Raw genomic sequence first — 21159 nt, forward strand, 5'->3', positions numbered from 1 at the left:
GTGATATTTTTAAAACTTTTTTTTTGGCATCTAGTCCATTTTTCAGTGTATTTATGATTTAAAAAATTTTGATACAGTCATGCTAGTTCTCTTATTTCTGTTTTACTCTTTGTCCATAAGCTATGTGTTACTTCCTGAATCTTAAAAGTTAGTTTCTTCTGAGTCTTGATGTTACGATATGAGATTTTTTTGTAATCTAAGAGAATAATTATAATATTAGTGACCTCTAAGTGAATGTTGCAAATTTGATTATTTTCCAAATAGCCCAAAAGATCTAAACTGATTCAAAAGAATAATTTTAAAGTAATTATCAGTAACTTATAGGTGAATATGCTAATCAAATAATTATTTTCCTAATTCTTTCCCTTTTCTCCCAGACTAAAACTAATCTTAAAGAATCTGCTATTGCTTTTTCGTTAAAGGCTTTTCATATAGTTTTGTAGGTTTCACAAGTCTACAAAGGACAGGTACGACAGATTGACGTGTTAGACGTATTGCATTAATGTTAGTTTGTGTCTGTCTTTTTTTTTTTAATCTGCCTTATCTCAGAGGATGGGTGATAGAGGTATGGCTGGGGCTGCGGAGCCGGTCTGACCCTGGGACTGCATATTTCTATAGGGTTTCCTGCATATTTCTAGATTTTCTGGTCTCTGGCCTCCATGTCAGATGACAGCAGCTTAACAGTTGCTGAGGTTGTCTTGACTTTCTAAGGGACTGGCATTTGAATAAAGACCCTGATTATTTTATTGTTGCTGTATTCATACTGATCATGTATAATCAAATCATCTTTATGATATTATTAAGCTAAATATTTGTAATGAAGATTTGCCCTAGAATTTGAAAGCAGTATCTTGAAAGGTTAAGTACGTGTATATTATTAAAACCTTGGATCTGTAAAATGAAGATCAAGCTCTTAGTTTTGTAAGAGTGTATGCTGTTAGTAAAGTATAGTTGGTGATAGAAATTCACATGCTCTAAATTTGTATATCTGTCTAATACACTTTATCTGAAAAACGTCAACAGGTAGAATAGAAGGGAAATGTAGACATACTAAAGAAGATTTGGTCAGGCATAGAAATCCAAAAAAGAAACCAAGACAGAATCCAGGGTCAGAGAAGTCCTAGGGGTTTTAAGATTTTCATTATTTACCATTGGAAAACTGAAGGCACTTAATTATTAAGCATTTTTTAAAGTTTGATAGAATTATTAAGTTTCGGTGATAGGTGTGGAAAGATTTCTCTCTGCTTCTACACTGATAGGATTGATACTTCAAGTTCTCACATTTGATAAAACTTAGACCTTGAGATATCTGATATATTATCATATTGTAGCTAGTACATGATTACTACAGTTCAGAGGTTCTCCACTGGGAGGGTATCTGGGGATGTGTGTAGGTATTTTTGGTTGTCAAAATGCTCGGAGGGACTGCTGGCACTGATTATGCAGGGCAGTGCTGAGTGGCCTTAATGGAAGGGACAGTCCTGCACAAGAGTTCTTCAGTTCAAAATGCAGTGGTCCTCTGTTGAGAGAGACTGCTAAACTCTCAGTTCTTTTCTTGTAACATCCCTTGTTTTCAGTATAGTTTAATAAATCTAATTTAAAATATCATTTGAGAAGTCAGTGTCAGATTTGCAATGTTTTTGATTATTGTAAAATATTTTAGATATATAATTTGACAGTGTTGTGAGTCAAGAGGGAGAAAGAAAAAAAAATGAGGGTCTGGGTTTTAGCAATTAGGATTAGAAGTGATAGGAGGATCTAAGCATACAGGGTCATTGTGAACCCTTAAACAAAGGTGTTAAGATCCTCTAGTCTCTGGAAAGAAATGATGGGTGCATTCCTATTTGGACAGAGAGGGAACAGACAGTGTAGAAAGTCAGAGAGAAGATTATTAATATCTGAATTATATTGTAACTTTTTTTATTAAGAAAAAGATTCATTGAGATAAATGGAAGACTAAGATGTTTCCAGTACTTTAATATTTTCGTTATTCATTTTTAGGTGTCACAGTACCTAAGCGGTTTGGTTTGTGCCTGTGAGCCAGCAACTACAAAACGGGAGGAAAAGGAAGGGAAGATGTTTTAAATAAAGAGGGAAAAACAGATGAAAAGCAGATGGAAAGAAGGAGGCAGCATGTCAGAAAATGGCAGCTCCATTCTTCCACGTCCTTAGGATAAGAACCCTGGTGTCATCCTGCACTTCCTCTCTTTTTTCCATACATAGTGTCGAATCTGCAGCAAATCCTGGGGACTCTATTTTAAAAATAGATCCAGGATCCAGTGACTTCTCATATCTCCTCTGCTACCTGGGCTAAGGCACTATCATCTCTTGCCCGTATTGGGGCATTAGCCTCCTAAGAGGTCGGCTTGCTTCCACCCCACCTCCTTACGGTCTCTTTTTAAATCTAAGCCACACTAGGTCACTTCTGCCACCTTAAGCCTCCCAGTGGCTTTCCATCTCTGGTTGGAAAAGCTATAGCCATTCTGGTGAACGGCGCTTACCTTGCAAAGCCTGTGCTTCAATCTGCCTCCCCTCTTCCCCTCTCCGCCCTGTACCATCACCTCCTGCACTAGGCCTCTCATCTAGGGTGTACAGTCTTACTCCCTTACGATGCTCCTCCCCCATCCCTTCCTGACTCTCAGCTCTTCTCCTTCCAGCTTTTAGCACATGTCCCTTCTCAGTGAGGCCTTCTCTGACCATACTGATGGATTCACAGGCAGTGAGGTAGAGACAGTTTATAATCCCTGTCTCCCTGTCCTTCCGCTCCATGTGCCTCTCTGTTTTTCTCTAAAGCACTTTCATTATCTGACTTACTACACATTTTACTTGCGTATTTGTTTACTGTGGTCTCCTTCCTGAGAGGGCAGGGATCCGTGTGCTCACTGTTCAAAAGCAGAGCTTGGCGCATAGTAGGTGCAAGGTGAGGCAAGAGTAAAAAGCTGGTGAAACATGGTTAAGAAACCATAGCAGAAACCAAAATTATGATACTGTGGCGGAGTTCTCTCAACTTCCTTGAGTCTCTGTCATTAGTTGAGAGACTAACCTTGTGAAAATTAACAGAGCTGATTTATTTGACAGTAGCACAGTGCCTGCTGGTCTTAGAAGAAGCTTCATAAATGATACCGATGATTCTTGTGAGAAGGAAAAGACAAACCAAAGGAAATGATAAAGCATCTTTCCAAAGATCTTTTTCATTAAAACATTTGCATTTTACTGCAGGTTTTTTTCTCAAAGCGAACTCTTCATGGCCAATGTTAGTAAATCCACCTCTGAAAGTTTAGTGAGAGGGCAGATGAAACCCCTGCCATTTCATTCACTTCTGGGGCCCTAAGGTGTCACACAAGTTCCTCCTGGTGGAACTGTACGGCTGTCAGTAGGCATTTGGTAGAGGGGGTCGTGCGTGCACGCCTCAGGGGCCACTAATCTCATCACTGTTTGACAAATACACATTGTAAACTTTATAATGATTTCAAGTCTCATAGAAAAGGATGGATTATATTCAATAAAGGATGTATATACTAAGGAAGGACATGTTAAAAATATGTGAGAAAGATGCTTAATGTTAAAATTTAAAGGAATGGACTTCATGGGTTAACCACCAGTTTTCTGAAATTGTATTCACTGAGTATTTACTTCATAAAAGTTTATATTTGTATAGCACTGAGCTCTCTAACAAATTCCAAGTTATCAAATACATGTCCTGTGTCAGTTATGAATAAAAGCTGGTTCAGGTGACCAGGCCCTAGCTTAAATATAGTGCCTTTGTTAAAGGCGATCCAGGTGAGTGTGGTTAAACAGCTCAAGGAAGAAGAACCCAAAACGATCCATATTAAGGAAATGGGGTGAAATGTCAAAGCGCTATTCTTTAGGATAGTGGGCAGGCTCTCTGCCCAGTGGCAGGTATATTCTCGGGCGAATAATGTCCCTGAATTATACTTTCTTTGGTTTATTAGCAGTTAGAACATGAAGTTACAATGTGAGCAGAGTCTTGTGGGTCTAGGAAGAAAACATAAATATAGGCAAATTGGTGAAGAAATAGAATTATGCTTAATGATGTGTATGTATACATGCTGAAAACAAGAATATTACAGTGGAAGTGCTACTCTCATGATTTTCATATATTATGAATGACATCAAATGACTCCTAAGAGAGAACGTTGCAGAAAGGACCATCTTCATAGGTTGTTATCTAGAGACAGGTATGTCATTTGCATTTCCAAGAAATGATTTTGTCGTCTTGTTACTATACTATGAATAAATTGAAGGAAAATTTTAAAGGAATAAGTGTAGGTCTTTCCAAACAGCTTTTATTAAAACATTTGCATTTTATTTCAAAGTTTTCATCCTTTTCCTCAAAGAGAACTCTCCATGGAAATGTTAGTAAATCCACCTTTCTACTTCAGGAACTTGAAAAACAAAATAACGTATAGGGGTCTAATTGTGTTTGTATTCAACACAGTATTGATATAAGTGAAAGAAGAACATTTACATTGCATAATAAGTTACTCAGCACTGCTTTGTGTTTCTGTTAACAAAGCTAATTTATTTCTTCTTAGGGATGATTCAGTTCCAAAGCAAAAATTTGATGTCATTCTAATGAGTCTGCTTTCAATTGTAGAGTACAATGAAGCCTCAGTAAAGAATAGTAAGACATCTATTTTATTGTAGATAATAAATCTGCAAAGTAAGTTCTCAGCATATATTGAAGTTGATCTGGCATGGAGTTGCTTTATGAATAGCCCTTTGAGCAAACTCTACAGTTCTGTATGTAGTTTTAAATCACTGTAAATTTGTAGGCAGGTACATATCACAATTGTCTGTTTTTCTTTTTAGGGCTCATGTAATCAAGGAAGTTTCTTTGTTGTGTGTATCTTTTCAGAACACAACAGGAATTGAAAATGAATCAGGTGAGTTTAAAAATAAGAATTTATACAAATACATTATCTAGATGTTAGACCAGTTCTTGATTTTTAAAAGATAGTAACACACACCTTCATTCCTCCCAGATTTTCCTTTCTGTTTCTTAATACCATTCATTAGTTCATCATTTTCATAGTGTGTGTTTGTTCGTGAAGTGGAGTGTGCATTGTTTTGGCGTGAGTTGGCTTTTCTGTGGAACCCTAAGTAGAGGACTCATTCTTAGGGACCTTAGTTCAGACTTTCTTTTTTTTACCTTCCCTGCCACACTCTAGTCTTATTTTTTTGTTTTTGTTTTGAAGCTTATTAAGCTTTCATTTTTAGTACTTTTTATTTTATAATAACCCATTGGTTGCACAGTGAAAATTGGAAGTTATTTTTAGAGACCAAAACTGAATGGGAAACTTTTAAGCATTCTGTCCTTGAGAAACCCATTTAGAGGGCTTCCCTGGTGGCGCAGTGGTTGAGAGTCCGCCTGCCGATGCAGGGGACACGTGTTCGTGCCCCGGTCCGGGAAGATCCCACATGCCGCGGAGCGGCTGGGCCCGTGAGCCATGGCCGCTGAGCCTGCGCGTCCGGAGCCTGTGCTCCGCAACGGGAGAGGCCACAACAGTGAGAGGCCCGTGTACCGCAAAAAACCAAAACAAAACAAAAACCCGTTTAGAATAAAAACAAGAGAGCAGATATTGAAATGTAAGATGTATTTCTCCTTACAGGAGGGTGTGGGATTACCTGGAGATTAAACAATTCTGCTATGGGTATTTCTGTAGCCTCAAGGGTGTTCTGATAAGTAGAACCAGTTATGTAGATTTTATATGTTCTAAAGTAGGATTCTTATTTTCTGCTCTTAATATCATTTCACTTGCAGTTATAGAAATGTATGGATATCAGAACATTCTCTTTTGAAATCTTTATAAAACCCTTTTTTTAAAAATATGAAGGACAGAACTTAAAAGTGTGTAGTCTGTAATTTTTGGTGTTTAGCTTGAAACAATCAGGCTTGAAAACATTTTGTACTCTCAATCAACTGAAACTTCCGACACCTTTTTTACCATTTACAGGTGCGTCTCACTGGAGCTCACAACTCCAGTTTCATTAAGTGACCAAGTATGATAAATTCAGTCCTGTGTTGGGGTTGAGAGGTGTGAAGTTTTCGAAATGGATTCTTTTGATTTCTTTTCATTACTTTCTTTATCAAAAATTCGTTGATTTTAATGCAGAGGACTATGCACCATAAAAAATGAATCTGGCAAACACATGGGGCACATGGTTGCTATTATTTTAAGCTTGCAGATTTACTGACATGCTTTTGAAGGCAAATTATTTTTGAAATGATGAGATGGGGGAGGGAAAAGAGAACAGAATGGATTTTTCATAGTCATTGTCCATCAAAGTTATGTGCGGATATATGTTGTAGAGTTCATTTGTTTTCCTTTTTTAAGATTGAGTCTTAATGCTGACCTGGTCTCCCCATGGAACTTGCTTTCCTCCTGCCTCGGAGCTGTTGTTAGGGGAGTCTCGATTCTGGATTGGAATGATGGTGAATGCTTCCAAAGTGGAATCTAAATATGGACATCACCTAGGTTGCATCACTCTTCAACAGCCATTTATTTCAGGTGGCTAACTGTGCTAAGCTAATAATATTTCATTTCGAATGTATTTAGACCTGTTTGCCGCCTCACACTTTCGCTTTAATATTCCATTCATATCAAAAGGACTTCTGTTTGAAGAAAGTCCACATGTCATTCAAAAGAGTCGTAGTAATAACCATTTCTTTTTTTGGCTCTCTTACAGTTTGGTTTTGCTCTTGACAAGTTTTAATATCAGATCTACAGAGGACTGCCTTTGATACCAAATGCCAACTATCAGTGGGAAAGTGTCCTTTTATGTTTCTAGTGGCTAGCACATCTTCTGATTTGGGTGTCATTTAAATGGTCTGGTAGTAGTGAAACTTTTATTTGGATTATAAAAATTGTCTGCTTTTTATGAGTAAAACTTTCAGCATCATTAGTTATATTTTTATTATTTGAGGGGTATTAGTCCCATGATATTGAGATCTGATTACTATAGCATGACATACAATCTATGAGTGTTTTTCAATAATTGTCCCAGTGATTTTTAAAAATTAAGAATTGTTTCAGGACACTTCATGTTTTTCCCTCTTGTATTTATTCTTATTTTCAGCCAGTGAAATTGAGCAGTAAGTGCTTGAAAAGCTTCAAAACAACTACACAAAAAATTCAGATATTAAAAAAGTTTTAACTTGAACCAGATTGATTTTTAATTAAAATTTTGATGGTGAGTTTAGGGTTAGATTTTTCTCTCTAGGGACTGATCAGCTTTGCTTTGGTGAATTTTAGCTGTCAGATCTGTCTCTTATGATTGGTGTAGTTTCTAAGACAATAGCACAGAATCTTTCATTCATACAGGCCTGACAGTTGAGTTTTAGGGACCAAAAGATCCCAGGAGTGAGCATACCATATTGTTTACAAGTGAGTCCTTTAGAAGAAACAGCAGAGTCCAAAGCCTCCTGGCATTTTAAACACTGACTGTTGAAGCAGCAGTTTGAACTGCTGTCTTATCAATATGTTTCAAGCCATTCCTGGTGTGGCTAGCCGTGCTCTCCCTCCACCCTCAGCCCTGGGCTCCACAGAGCTCCAGACCCACATGCTTTTTGTCCTTCATTGTCTTTCTGTCTGTTCTCAGCACTTACCCTTTCTTACTATCTCTTATTTTTCTAATTTAGAATCCAGCCTTTGCAGCCACTGTATCTCCTCCCCTCACTCTCCATTTTCTTTTCTTTCCACTTTCAAATCACAGCTATCCTTTACTTGCTTCATTGTCATTCCACGTCCATCCCTATTAACTTTGAGTTGTTCCACTATTCTTCTTATCTTCTCCTAGATTTATCTAGGAGAATCCAGAACTTTATAAGTGGCTGTTTCATGGACAAAGAGTTTAGAATACTTTACTTTATAGAACATCTAAGGTGAGCAGAGTTCCATAATGCAGATATGCTCATAGTCACTTAAAGTAGATGTTCTAGGGTTTAATGCCACTTGCTACGTAGTGAGTGCTTAACCAACATGCCAGGCACCGCAATGCGTATTACATATATATTCTTTAAATTCAGTCTTTTGCAACCACTCTATGAAGAGTAGGTACTATAACTATTTTATGGATGAAGACATTAAGGCCAGAGGCCCGTGATCACTCAAACAGTAAGTGATAGAGCTCTGATTCACTCAGATTCAATCTGAATCTGATTCTGATTCAGGCCAGTCAGATTCCAAAGCCCAGGGGTTCTTGGTCACCATGCTATACTGCGGTACCGGTCAGGATAAGCTGTGTTATGCTGCACTTACAGACGGGCAGCTCCAAAACCTCAGGGTCTTACACAGCAACCATTTATTTCTTGTTCTTGCTGCACATCCAGTGTGGATCTGCTATTTTAGTTGCCTAAGAACCAAGGATGACGGAGGCTTTGTCTCAGTACATGTTTCTCCTACTTCTGCTTAATTGGCTCGAGTTACTCCCATGGTTGCATTGAACTTAAAACTCAAGTGGGGAAAGCAGTGCAAACCCATCAGGCGCTTGGGAGGAGAAGAGAACTATAATATTTAGGTACAGCCCCAGTGATTTTTTTTTCCTGCTTTATTGAGATATAATTGACATATAACATTGTGTAAGTTTAAGCCCTAATGGTTTAATACTGCTGTCTTGATTACTAACTTTTAAAGAATCTTTATATAACTCAAATTGTTACTAATATATGAAACTTTCTATCAGTATAGTAGTTTTATGATTGCAGCATGTCTGTATACTGATCAGTCACCTCTGGCAGGGGTCCCCAGCCCCTGGGCGGCAGACCGGAACTGGGCCACACGGCAGGAGGTGAGTGGTGGGCGAGTGAGCGAAGCTTCATCTGCGGCTCCCCACTGCTCCCCACAGCTCCCCACAGCTCCCCACAGCTCCCCACCGCTCCCCACCACTCCCCACCACTCCCCACTGGTCCCTGTCGCTCCCCACAGCTCCCCACTGCTCCCCACCGCTCCCCGTCGCTCCCCACAGCTCCCCACCGCTCCGCATTGCTCCCCACAGCTTCCCACCGCTCCCCATCGCTCCCCACCGCTCCCCACCGCTCCCCATTGCTCCCCACCGCTCCTCGCCGCTCCCTGCCGCTCCCCATCGCTCACGTTCCCTCCTGAACCACTCCCCCCACCGCCCCCATGGAAAAAATTGTCTTCCACGAAACTGGTCCCTGGTGCCAAAACGGTTGGGGACCACTGGTCTGTGGTATTGCCAGTAATCAGTAGCAAAGCAATTTAGCGTTCCAAACTTGTTTTAAAGTTTTACTTACTAAAATAACAGAAGAAGCTTTTAATCACTGATGCTGCAAATCCAACCCTGAGAATTGTGATAAGCCATCGGAATAATGGAAAGATCCATATTCCATTACTTTAGCTGTTCTGAATGTTCTCTCATCCCCTCATTCATCCTGCAGAGACTGCATCCCAGTGTGTTGTGGATTCTGCCTGCAGGGAACTAGGTAGACAAGGGCTCAGCTTTGTAACACATACTTTTAGAGGGAGACAGTTAAAAAGCAGGATGACAAACAGGATAATTTCAGATAGTGAAAAGTGCCGTGAAGACAGTGAAATAAGGTAATGTGATAAAGAATGGTGGGTGGAGAGGTTCTCTGGATTACATGGTCAGGGAAGGCTGTTCTGAGGAAGTGATTGATAATAGAACAGAGACTCAGGTCATAACCAAGAACCCGATATATGAAGATCTGGGGAAAGAAATTCTAGGCAGAGTGAACAAACAGTGAGTGCAAAGGCTCTGAGGTGAGAATGAGCTTGCTGGTTCAAGGAATGGAGTGCAGGCCAGGGGCTGGAGCTTGACGAGCATCAGGGACTCTGGACAGGATGAAATTGGTGTGAGGGATGAGGGCCAGATTTATAGGGCCTTTAGGGCCGTGAGAAGAAGTTTATCTTTTATTCTTCTAAATGCAATGGGAAGCCACTGGGCAGAGACATCATCTGATTTCCACTTTTTAGAATATCTTTCTTCCTGTGCTGCAGAGACTGGATTGTTAGGAGCAAGAATGTAGTACTATGTCTGTTCACTATTAACACCATATCCGAGGACAGTTTCTTTAGTTGGAAGCTTAATAGACCTGCCAGCTTTTTGAACGAGGGTACTTCTGAAAGTGTTTTCAGAACTATTTGACTGCTGTCCTTTTGCAGAGATGGTGTATAAGATTTTCTTGTTCTGTGTCCCCATCTGCTTGTTGTTAATTGCAGTCATACTCATTCCTTAACCAAATACAATTTAATGCTATTTTAGGAAACTGAAGCTTGTTTGATATTTTTCCTCCATTGTTTGCCCCCAGAATAGTAACTAAGAGTATTGTCTGCGAGTCTAAACAAAGAAGAATTGTTCATGGAATTTGAGTGTTTTAATACTCTCTGATTCTTGGATGTCTTTTGCTCGTGACAGCAATTGCTATGGTGATCAGTATTAGTCTGTTGTAGCAGGAATATGTATCTTAGTGTGAATGTACAATGTTGTGTTCTTCATATTAAGGGATGTTGAATCTGATCTCTCCTGTCACCCACTGCTGTTGCTCCCCAGTGTTGGTTTTGATCAAATCGATATTTAAGAAACGAGGTGCTTTAATTAAATAGGTTAAAACTGATGTAGTAATTTATGATCAGTCTTTGGATGAAGTGTATAAAAGGATTTACTGATATAAATTTAAATGAAATGCCAGTAAAGCTTGCTTATTCGTATATTTTTTAAAATAGACATTAGGGACTTCCCTGATGGTGCAGTGTTTAAGAATCCGCCTGCCAGTGCAGGGGACACGGGTTCAAGCCCTGGTCCAGGAAGATCCCACATGCCGTGGAGCGTCTAAGCCCTTGTGCCACAACTACTGAGCCTGTGCTCTAGAGCCCGCGAGTCACAACTACTGAGCCCACGTGCCATAATTACTGAAGCCTGCGCACCTAGAGCCTGTGCTCTGCAACAAGAGAAGCCACTGTAGTGAGAAGCCTGCACACTGCAATAAAGAGTAGCCCCTGCTCGCCACAACTAGAGGAAGCCCGCGCGCAGCAACAAAGACCCAGCGCAGCCAAAAATAAATGAAATAAAATAATTTTAAAAAAAGAGGGACTCTATTTAGCATCTTAAAAAAAAAAAGACATTAGTATGTGTTGCCTGTGTAAGATAGTACATGCAGCCTTATGTAATAGCAGCCAGTGCCAGTGTTCTGATACATATTAAACACAGTGACTGTTTATTTGAGAGTGTGAAGAGAGGGGTGCAGGGAGGAAGTGGAGCAGGCTGGTTCCAGAACACACGTGCCTGGAGCAGAGTGGATGGGGTCAGAGAGGTGTTGGGTCAGACCTGTGGTCATTGTGAGGACCAGAGTGGACTTTGCTCAGGGAGATGGGACACCTTTGGAGGTTTTTGAGCAAAGGAATGCTTGACTTAGGTTAAAGAAAAATCTTGAAAAAAATTTTTTTCCATGGCATTGGTATTTTTGTTCTTTATTTTCTCAGAGCATTAAAGGTTCATTTTAGCATGATTTAAAGAGGAGAGTATAGGCTTCATTTACTTATTTTACTTTAAAAATCACCTTTGAGGTATAATTTATGTGTAATGAAATACACTCATTCCAAGTGTTGAGGTTTGACAAATGTCTACACTCATGTTACTACCATCACTGTCAAGATATAGGACATTTCCATCACCCTCAAAAGTTCCTTCTTGCTGTTCTGCAGTTAGTCCTCCCCCGAGCCCCGACCCCCGACCCCAGGCAACCACTGATCTGCTCTCTGTCCCTATCGTTCGGTTTTTCCCATTCTAGAATTTCAGGTAAATGGAATCATATAGTATGTGCTCCTTTGTGTTTATCTCCTTTTGGTCAGCGTATGTTTTTGAGAGTCATCCATTTGTTGTGCATATTAGTGGTTTATTCCTTTTACAGGAAATATTTTATGGGAGACCATCTGACCATCTAGATAAATCTGTTCATAATCATATTTCTAAAGATTTGGTGAAACTGTGGGATGGCTACTATCTTTCGTTTTAGGTATCTCCCCTGCTTTTTTTCTATCCTAAAAATATATATGGTGTAAAAAATCAAAACCACTTTTGCTGTTGTAGCATATTATTAATATAGAATTATATTTTTTGTCGGTAACTATAAATACAAATTTGACACTAAAGACATTTTTAAAAAAGCCTTCCAATTAAGGTGATTCCAATCTGTTGTTATTACCTAAATCTCAACTAGTGAGTGTATAGTTTAGGGAAACTGATGCATTGAATAATGATGGCCCTTAAATCTCATTTTGAATCATGTATTTTACTAGGCAAATTAGCAATTTTTATAAAATCCAGGACATTGTCTTTCTGAATGAAAATATTAGGTTTCTGAAATTTGAAAAAAGAAATTAGCCACTTGACTAGCATTTCCTTACATACCTGTGGAAGGAGCTGTGGCAGAAGTCTTACATTTCTTGTTGTTCTGAGATTAACGCTTTGGTAGAGAAGGTTAGAGGGTTGTTCAGCTCCGCCTCACCTTTGGTGTCTTGTGACTGACATTCCCCTCCAGCTGTGTAAACTGGGGCAAGTCACTTGTCTTCTCGGTATTTGTCTCTCACCTGTTAAATAGGGATAATAGCAGTGCCCATTCCATGCAATTGTGGGCAAGAGAAAATGAGTAATAAATGTAAAGCACTAAGGCTAGTGCCCGGCATATAGGGAACACTGTAAGTATTGTTATTATCATCGTCATCCAGTAACCGAGTCTCTCGATTCCGCCCTGTAAAATACCTTCTAATCACTGTTACTGCTTGAGTACAGACCGAGACATTCCTTGTTTACTAAACCGCCTAATTGATCGTCTCACCAACAGTCTGTCTCTCCTCGGGGAATCGTTCTCCACGTGCCTTGAAGTACTATATATAGAGAGCATAAAGCTGACCATACAGGAAGCCAGCAAAGTGGACAATCCTGCATTGTTTGGAATGTCTTCATGGAGGAGCTGGGATGTGAACTTGACCCGGAAGGATGTAGAGGATATTGACTGGTCAGAGGAACTGAGGGTCAGAAGGACCAGTGGTCTGGGTCACTGTAGGCTGTGAGAGCCCCAGAGGAGTAAGAGGACCTAGGCTGGTGAGGGCAGGAAGAGCCAGAGGGTTGTGCCTGTAGGGGCCAGGAAGGAACTTTGAAGAGTAAAATGGGGAGTTTTCTTCCAATAGAATATATATATGTATTTTTAATCTGTGGGTATACCAAACAAACTACCTGACTTGAAAGGCTGTAGATCCACAGTTTGCTGCTTTGGATGAAGGTGGTTTGAGAAGTTGCAACTCAGTCTTGCCAGTAACAGACTCACTGGGAGGCAACAGAAAGCTCCTTTTCCTGCTCAGCCCCCACTCCATTCCCACCCTGCATCAGAACCTTCTGGACAAGGGGCACGGGTATGTCAGGGTGAGAAAGCTCTCAGGTACCTCATTTTCTTGGCTTCCCTTGAACTGTGAAAGTTTCTAAAACCAGTAGAGGAACTACAGGACTTTATTTAGAATGTTTTTAAAAGAGTTTTGAACCAGATGCTTTATAGGTTGATTAATAGAGAAGGCAGAGGGTTTGGAGGAGTTGAATATGGAATAGACTAGGAGCCAGAAGACTTTGTCACATCTTGTCACTCCCCTGCCCCAAACCCTGCAGCGCCCCACCGCTCTCCAAAGGCCATCTGGTCTCCGTACCTTGGTCGTGAAGGTTCTGCAGGATCTGGTGGCAGCTGCCTCTGCTTTCTCCCTGGCTCACTCTGACCTAGCCACAGTGGCCTCTTTTTGTTCCTGAACTTGCCAAGCCCTTTGGTCTCCTCAGGATGTTTCTTTGGAATGCTCAGTCCTTCACACATGGCTCATTCTCATCTTTCAAGTCCAAGTCTCTGTGTCATTCTCTGTGTCATTCTCTGAGATGCACTTGCTCCACCCCCAGCTACCCTAACTAAAGCAGAGTCCCCTCCTTATCTCTGTTTATCACACCCTTTCTTTCAGTGGTCCCCATTGGAACACCCTGCCGGTCTCCCACGCTAGGCTGTGGGCCGCAGGTGGGCAGGACCCCATGTCCTCCTTGTTGCTTTCCTAGCTTCCTAGGGTAGCGCTGTGGTGGCACGTGGGACAGAGACTGGACATTTGTTGGATGGGTGGGGATTGCTGTGCTATTTCATCTTTAAAGGATGGCGGTGGTGGGTGCTGGAGGGAAGGGATCCGATCCAGCAGATTTTGAAGCCTCACCAGCAGCGTTTGACTGTTGACCTCTCTCCCTTCCTTGAACCTTTTCGTGGCCTTTCTGGTACCTCACTGCCTCTGGGCTGCCTTCTCCTAGGCCTCCTCTGCTGCTTTCACTCGTAGGTAGTGGTGTCCTCAGGGCTCGTCCTCACTCTTCTCTTGCTCTCTGCTCTCCAGTCTCATCCACTCCCCTGGACTCCGTTACCAGTCGAGCCGTGTCCACTTACAGCCGTCTCTGCACCTGGACCTCTTGGCATTGACTGCCAGACACTTGTTTATTTGACTGTTCACAGCAACCACCGCTCTGAGCTATGCATCCTGTGCCGGGCTCCGGGGGCAGGGCGAGTGAAACAGACCTGCCCTGTGTGTCTGGGACCTTGGCTTTGCCTCTGGTGGAGAGGCCGTCGAACAGGCCAGCCCGTCAGTGCGTCAGAGTGCAGCGTGCAGTGAGAGGCCAGAGCGTGGGAGGGAGGCCTGATGGGGACCCTTGCTCGGTAGGACAGTGGAGACAGGCTTCCTCTGGGTAAGGTAAGGCAGGGGCCTGGAGCACCGACACACACTGGCTCCCTTAGGAGTCCTCAGGCCTTGATGGGGTCGCAGTCCCACCATCTGGGGCTTAAAGCAAAGGGTAGGAACTCTGTTCTCCTTGTGCATCCTTGCAGGAGCCCTAACGGGCATCGACGATAAGTTGTTGCCTTTAATGTTTTGAAGCCACTTAACTCAGTTTGTTCTAGTCTGTTTTACTTGTTCTCCTTTGGGGATTAGCAATGAAACCTTAAAAAAAACCAAACAAACCCTTGTGCCTATAGGGGAGCACCCCCTCCAGTTGTGCTCAGGAAGCTTGGCATGGGGGGAGGCGGGGGGGGGGCACAAATATGTGGATCCAGCCTCTCCCCTCGCTCCTCACATCACCACAGTCTCCTGTTCTCTGCCTCTCAGTCCTGAGATGGGAGGTACCGGAAGGTCAGGGGTGGTCTTCCTCAGTCCAGCCATTCTCAGGCTTTTTGTTTACGTGGATTATGTATTTGGATATTTACCATGAAATTGAAACAAATTTTAAAACTTTGGCGGGGGGAAATAATTATAGATACACAGGAAATTGCAAAAGTAGTAGAGTCCTTACGGTCCTCGGCACTCACCTTCCCCGATGGAAACGTCTTAACTCTAGTACAATATCAATACCACGGAATCAGCTTGGTACAGTGATGTTAGTCAGACTACAGGCCTTATTCATGACTCAGAAAATTTAAAACACATGATTAAACAATCACACATTCCATTAGCCAGTGGAATGATGACATCATCACACGTCAGAGCCTCCAGAAAACTCCCCTGTACACATCTGAGAGTGAAAAAGGCAGATAACGTCTTATTATTGTTATAAAAATGGCTCTGGCCTTGTGGACCCTCGAAAGGGACTTCCCAGGCACCACCGGATTACAGTGCGAGACCCCACTGGTTTAGTAGTTAAAATGTGGACTCCTGTCTGGAATTTACCTTGGCTCCACTACTTTATGTAATTTGGGGAAGTTACTTGACAGGGCTACTCTAAGGCTTGGTGTTTGGGATTCCTGCTCCTGAAGCGTGACTGTCTGGGTCTGAATCCTACCTCTGCCACTTACTAGCTGTGAGTATAGGCAGGTTTCAGTTTCATCTGTAAAATGGGGTTATAAAAGAACCCACAACCAGCATGACAGTGTAAAGATTAAACGAGGTGCTGTAGAAAGAGCTTGGAACAGTGATTAGCATCCTGAATGCTCCGTCGGCGTTAGCTCTGATTATGGTGAGCATTCGGTGAGGTGATGTGCAGAAAGTGCCTGTTAGCACAGAGCTTGGCCCAGAGGAAGGAGTGAGAGCCATGTTCCCTGAGCGCCCCGTCATCCAGCACGGGAAGGTCATCCTCAGCCAGAGGAAGAGTATTGTGGGAAAGCGTAGAAGGACCTTCCAGAGGCTCCACAGCAAGGTCAAAACTGGAGATTCCAAATACCTGTAAGGTTTCTTGTGTTCGGAAGCAGAATCAGAGTTCCTCTGCTGGTGAGCCTCTTGAGAAGGGGGCCTGGGTCAGCTGTATTAACCGTAGTATCTTCACCACCAGCACACGCCAGCCCGGAGCAGGCACTTGGGAAGTGTTTGTTAGTGATTGAATGATGGACAACTTGTGGCCATTAGTTGGGGGAGAGAGGGGATATTGACTTTCTTTAACTTTGAGGTAGGAAGTTGGAGACATGGAATTAAGGAGGTCAATTAACAGTTAATAACTAACTTACTAACTTAAACTTACTATGTTAAATTTAATACGTTACATTTAATACATACCAATCCAGATCAGTTCACTGATACTTGTTTCATTAAGTAGGGAATTGGGGTTCTTAGGTTTTCTATTACATAACAGGAAAGTAGAGAAGTCCTCGTAGCTTCCCCCGTGCTTATCACAGTGGTCAGTGTCAGAAACCCTTGAAATGGGAATGTGCCTTTATTCTGGGACAGCAGGGATGGGGTGCTGGGAGGCTGTTGGCCCCTCTGGAAAGAGGAGCAGCCAAGGTTCCTTCCTGGAGTGTGCAGCCTGGCCTCCGGCTGCTTACCTTCCACCCCTCTCATTCTGTGTGGTTCATAGGTCTCCGATGGCATCACCACCCCCCCCCCCCCCCCCCCCACCGCACACACACAGACAGCGCTGGCCGCTCTTCTCTTCCCTGCTCTGCTGTGGACACATTGGTCTCTTTGCCTGTCTGTTCTCTGAACACACCACACTTACTCCTAATTCAGCAAGGTCCTTTCCTGACCTGTTTTTCCTGCATATTGTCACAAGATTCCCTTCCTACTTCTGGAGAGGTCTTCCTTAAGCCCTCTGTCTAACATAGCACCCTGCCCCTTCTCCCATCACTGTGTCCCATTCTTGTGCTTGATTTCTCTTCAGAGCATCAATAAGTACCAAGCACTGTATATCTTTGATTTTGTCTGTCTTCTTCACTAGAGTAATATATATATATTTGTTAAGGCATATGTGATGCTTAAAACGTTGCCTGGCCCACAGAAGGGACTCAGAAATCTTTTAACTAGACGTTACAGTTTCTTTTAGACAAAATCAACCTAAGAAGTATTCCCAGGATTGTTACTCTTTAGTGTAAGCACCAAGGTGACCCTGTTTAGAGTATGGTGTTACATCTAATACTATCTGTCTATCTATCTATCTATGTATCTATCCATCTATCTATCTAATACTATATATATATATATATATATAGTATTAGATGTATATATTTATATATAAAAGAGATTTTGTGTGTGTGTGTGTGTGTGTGTGTGTGTGTATGTATATGAAAGAGATCCCAGTTTATGAGTGTGTTGGGAAGAGAAATTTTCTTTTCAATGTTCTTTTGTTCCAAAGGTTTACTTGTAAACTGGTTGCTTGGAATTGAGAGCACAGTGCATTTTCTAAAGAAGGATCCTTCCATTGACCCAGAAACACCGACCTCAAATCCAAGAAATTCAGGCACTCGTAGAGAAAATGCTTTCAGATAGATGACTCTGCTATTTAATTGTTTCCTAGCCTTCTCTTTTCTAAAAAGGTTTAAGTTAACTTGCAAGAATCATTTATTAGTTCAAGTACTTAAGTGACAACAAACATTTCAAGTCTGTTGCTGAGCACTGGGAATGCACCATCGAGTAAGAGGGACACAATCTGTCTTCCCTGCAGTCTGACGGGGGAGGTGCATTAAACACATAATTATACAAGTAATTATTTAAAATTTTGGTAAGAGCTATGAAGGAAAAATAAGGAAGTGGGGGGAGAGGGTGGTTCTGTTTAGGCAAGCCGTCCTACCTTCTTCTACTTCTGATTTCCTAAAGATGTTCCATGCAGTTTGCAGCCACAGCCACTGCAGTGAAGATTGCAAGAGCCGGAGCGGTGAGAGGAAGGCCCTGGAGCTGGCCAGTGTCTGGACTGAGGTCCTCCGGTTTTAGTTGAGTCCCTTTGTAGTGTCAAGGGTACGGAAATAAACAGGAAAAAAAGCTTTCCTCTACTAACTAAAGGAACCCAAATTAAAAATAATGGTTTTGCTGAAAGCAAGTAAATATGTGTTTGGGAACTTTCCTTATTTCTTTTTCCTGTGGCACCTCTGCTGAGGTCCTTTATATTCACAGGTGTCTCATAAATTTTAATATCCATGATCTTCAGCTTATCCTCAAGTTACACATTTCCTGTGGGAATGACCAATCCTACCTTAGGCGCCATCTCCTGTTGACATTTCTGGGGAGGTTTGGAGGTTTTAGGGCAGAGGTTCTCAGATTATATTCCAGCAGAATCTTTTCTTTTTTGAAATCTTTGCTTTATTGAGGTATAATTGACAAAATTGTAAGATGTCTAAAGTGTGTGTACATCATGGTGGTTTGATATACCTATACATTGTGAAAGAATTCCTACCATCTAGTTAATTCACATACCCATCATCTTGCGTATTTATCTTTTCTTTTTTTTGGTGAGAACATTTAAGTTCTACTGTCTTAGCAGGTTTCAGTTCTATAATACATGCTGTCAACCATAGTCACCATGTTTTATATTAGGGCCTCATACCTGATCCAGCAGAATTTTAACTGCGAATACCACAGTAGTTATGGGCTCGGGCTCTGGGGATAGACAGATGGAGTCTCAAACCCTGAGCAGCTTGGACCACTTCCCTAAGCCTCAGTTTCCTCATCTGTGTGTGTGGTGAGGGAGAGGGGAGCTGGGAGGGGGCATTGACAGTGCCTGCTTCTTGGGCTGTTTGGAGTAAGCTTGCACACAAGATGGTTAGCACAGTGCCTTGCACTGAGGCCTGAGGAAGTTCCCGGTATACATTAAGTCATTAATATTACTGTAATACTGCCTGGAAGTATCAGTTTGAGTTGGCTGACGCACTGTCTTTTCAGAGCTTCTGGGGAGGTTAAGTGGTGTCAAACCCTTTAAACTCTTCTCCTGGGTCCCATCTGAGAAAGGGGAAGAAAATTCCCACTGACTGTGCTAACTAGCCATGTGCTAATAGGACTCATCACTGTGGCTAGTACTTGTTAATATTGTGTAATTTATCCAAGTTAAAAAATAATTATTATGTAGCCTAGGATAGCAACTACCAATTTCATACCTTTTCCCTCTTTGGAAAAATTTATTCACGTTTCCAAAATTGCAGTTTATACATGAAAAACTTTTTAAATGAGGGCACTGTATTTAGAAGTGAGAAATTTGTGTGCTAAATTTATTCACACTTTAGCTAATGAAAAATACCATAAGACCATTTTCTGGGCCAGTTCTGATATTCCCACGTCTGGGAAGACATTGAACTTGTGCTTGGTGATACTGTCAGGACCAAGGCGTAAATCAGGCAGGATGGAAGTATTTGTGCTTCTGGAGTGTATGCACCGTCACCTTCGCCCTGTGCAGGGAGTGAACCCTAGTCCCTCGATGCCCACTTCTGCACATTTCAACTCAAAATAGCACAGTAGACCTTCATAATGACATGCTTGTTGCCGTGGGATTTACTTCTCTTGAAGCAGCCTATTGATATGTTTTTTTAAAAATTGAAATGCTAGGAGTACAAAAATTTGGATGACATTCTTTTCTTGGAACAAAACATTCTTAAAAACTACAAGATCTTCATTGTTCTGGGAAAAGTAATCTTTTTAGCTTGGAGTTTGCTTTTTGCCTATGTTGGTTTCCTTGAAAGTCCTTGAGAAATGTTTCCCTTTGCAGTGAAATAAAAAACATTCAGACTACAAAACCCATCATTCTTGGCGGGGTCACGACCTGCACATCAGTTCTTCAGGGTATATGTGGTGCCGGTTAATAGCCACTCACTTTTCCTTTAATTTGAAAGTTATTTTTAGACTAACAGTCATGTTCTATGAGTTGGCTCAAATCTCCCCTTTCCGTTACCTTACCTACATATATCTAATAGTAATCTTATTTCTTAAGAATTTTGGCATATACTTAGTAATTTCTAAATTCTCCATTTCTTAGAGACTTTATGATATTGTGGGGACTTTGCTATTTAGTTACTTGGTATACAGTCGTATAGTACTGTTTCCTGGAAAGGTCTCACTTCCATGGAGGGCCCAGAATAAATTGTAGTGATCTTGCTGGGAATCCTCAAGCCTGTCAAGGGGTTGTTGCTGGAGGGATGAAAGCATGGATGGGATGGGGGTCCGATTGGCTGGCACGGCCTTTACAGCATGTGCCAACAGTGTTCATTTAAGTCGGGAGTGCTGGTTTTTATTTTTTTAATGTCCTTAAATGCTGATGGTGGCCTGTGACTTAAAAGTAAGCTTGAGCTGTATTTTGCTGCCAGTTTCTGTGGGAGTTTAAAACAATATGGTGCCAGAGGTTTACATGTTTTTAAAATGGCCACAGGTGGCGGGAACAAAATAGATGAGCACAGACGTGCTTGAAGGTTACAGTGGTTTCCTTTGGAGACTCACAGACAAGCATCAAAGCCTCTCCTGAAACGCTTGACATGATCATCTTAGTCTGGCTCTCCAGCTTCGGGTTTCAGTTACATTTTTGCTTATTGGGCCAGAAAAAAATCAAAATGGAGCTGGGTTTTCTTCCTTTTGCTGTTATCCTTCTGCTTCTTAACCTGCAGAACGCTGAGCCTGTGGCAGCCGCCGAGACCCTGGCCGAGGTACCTGAGCATGTGCTTCGAGGCCTTCCAGAGGAAGTGAGGCTTTTCCCATCTGCTGTTGACAAGACTCGGGTTGGTGAGCACTGGGGTCAGAGAAGGAGAGGGAAGGGAGGGCAGGCTGTGGCGAGGCTTCCTCTGGGGCTTCTCAGGTAGGGAGCTCACTCTAAAAGCAACGCATCTATACTCTGACTCAGAAGATTATGTTTTCCAGTTAAGAATCCAGGGTGGACGTAGATTATAAAATTAAACCAGAAGCACACCTTCACCCGTCCACCATC

The 21159-nt window shown here is 41.9% G+C and overlaps 1 protein-coding gene across 4 annotated transcripts in view; it reads left to right on the forward strand.

Annotated features, from left to right (window-relative positions):
- Positions 1–21159, forward strand: part of PRDM2 (PR/SET domain 2) — a 112307-nt gene that overhangs the window by 8928 nt on the left and 82220 nt on the right. For 3 of the 4 annotated variants that reach the window (XM_060088997.1, XM_060088999.1, XM_060088998.1), the window contains exons 2-3: positions 4834–4907; positions 20843–20957. In XM_060088997.1, the coding sequence (XP_059944980.1) occupies positions 4899–4907; positions 20843–20957 (124 nt within the window). In that variant the 5' untranslated portion in view covers positions 4834–4898. The remainder of the gene's footprint in view (positions 1–4833; positions 4908–20842; positions 20958–21159) is intronic. The other variant, XM_060089000.1, reaches the window with a different exon arrangement.

The sequence above is a fragment of the Mesoplodon densirostris genome, chromosome 2 (assembly GCF_025265405.1).
Source record: "Mesoplodon densirostris isolate mMesDen1 chromosome 2, mMesDen1 primary haplotype, whole genome shotgun sequence".
NCBI classification, from domain to species: Eukaryota; Metazoa; Chordata; class Mammalia; order Artiodactyla; family Ziphiidae; genus Mesoplodon; species Mesoplodon densirostris.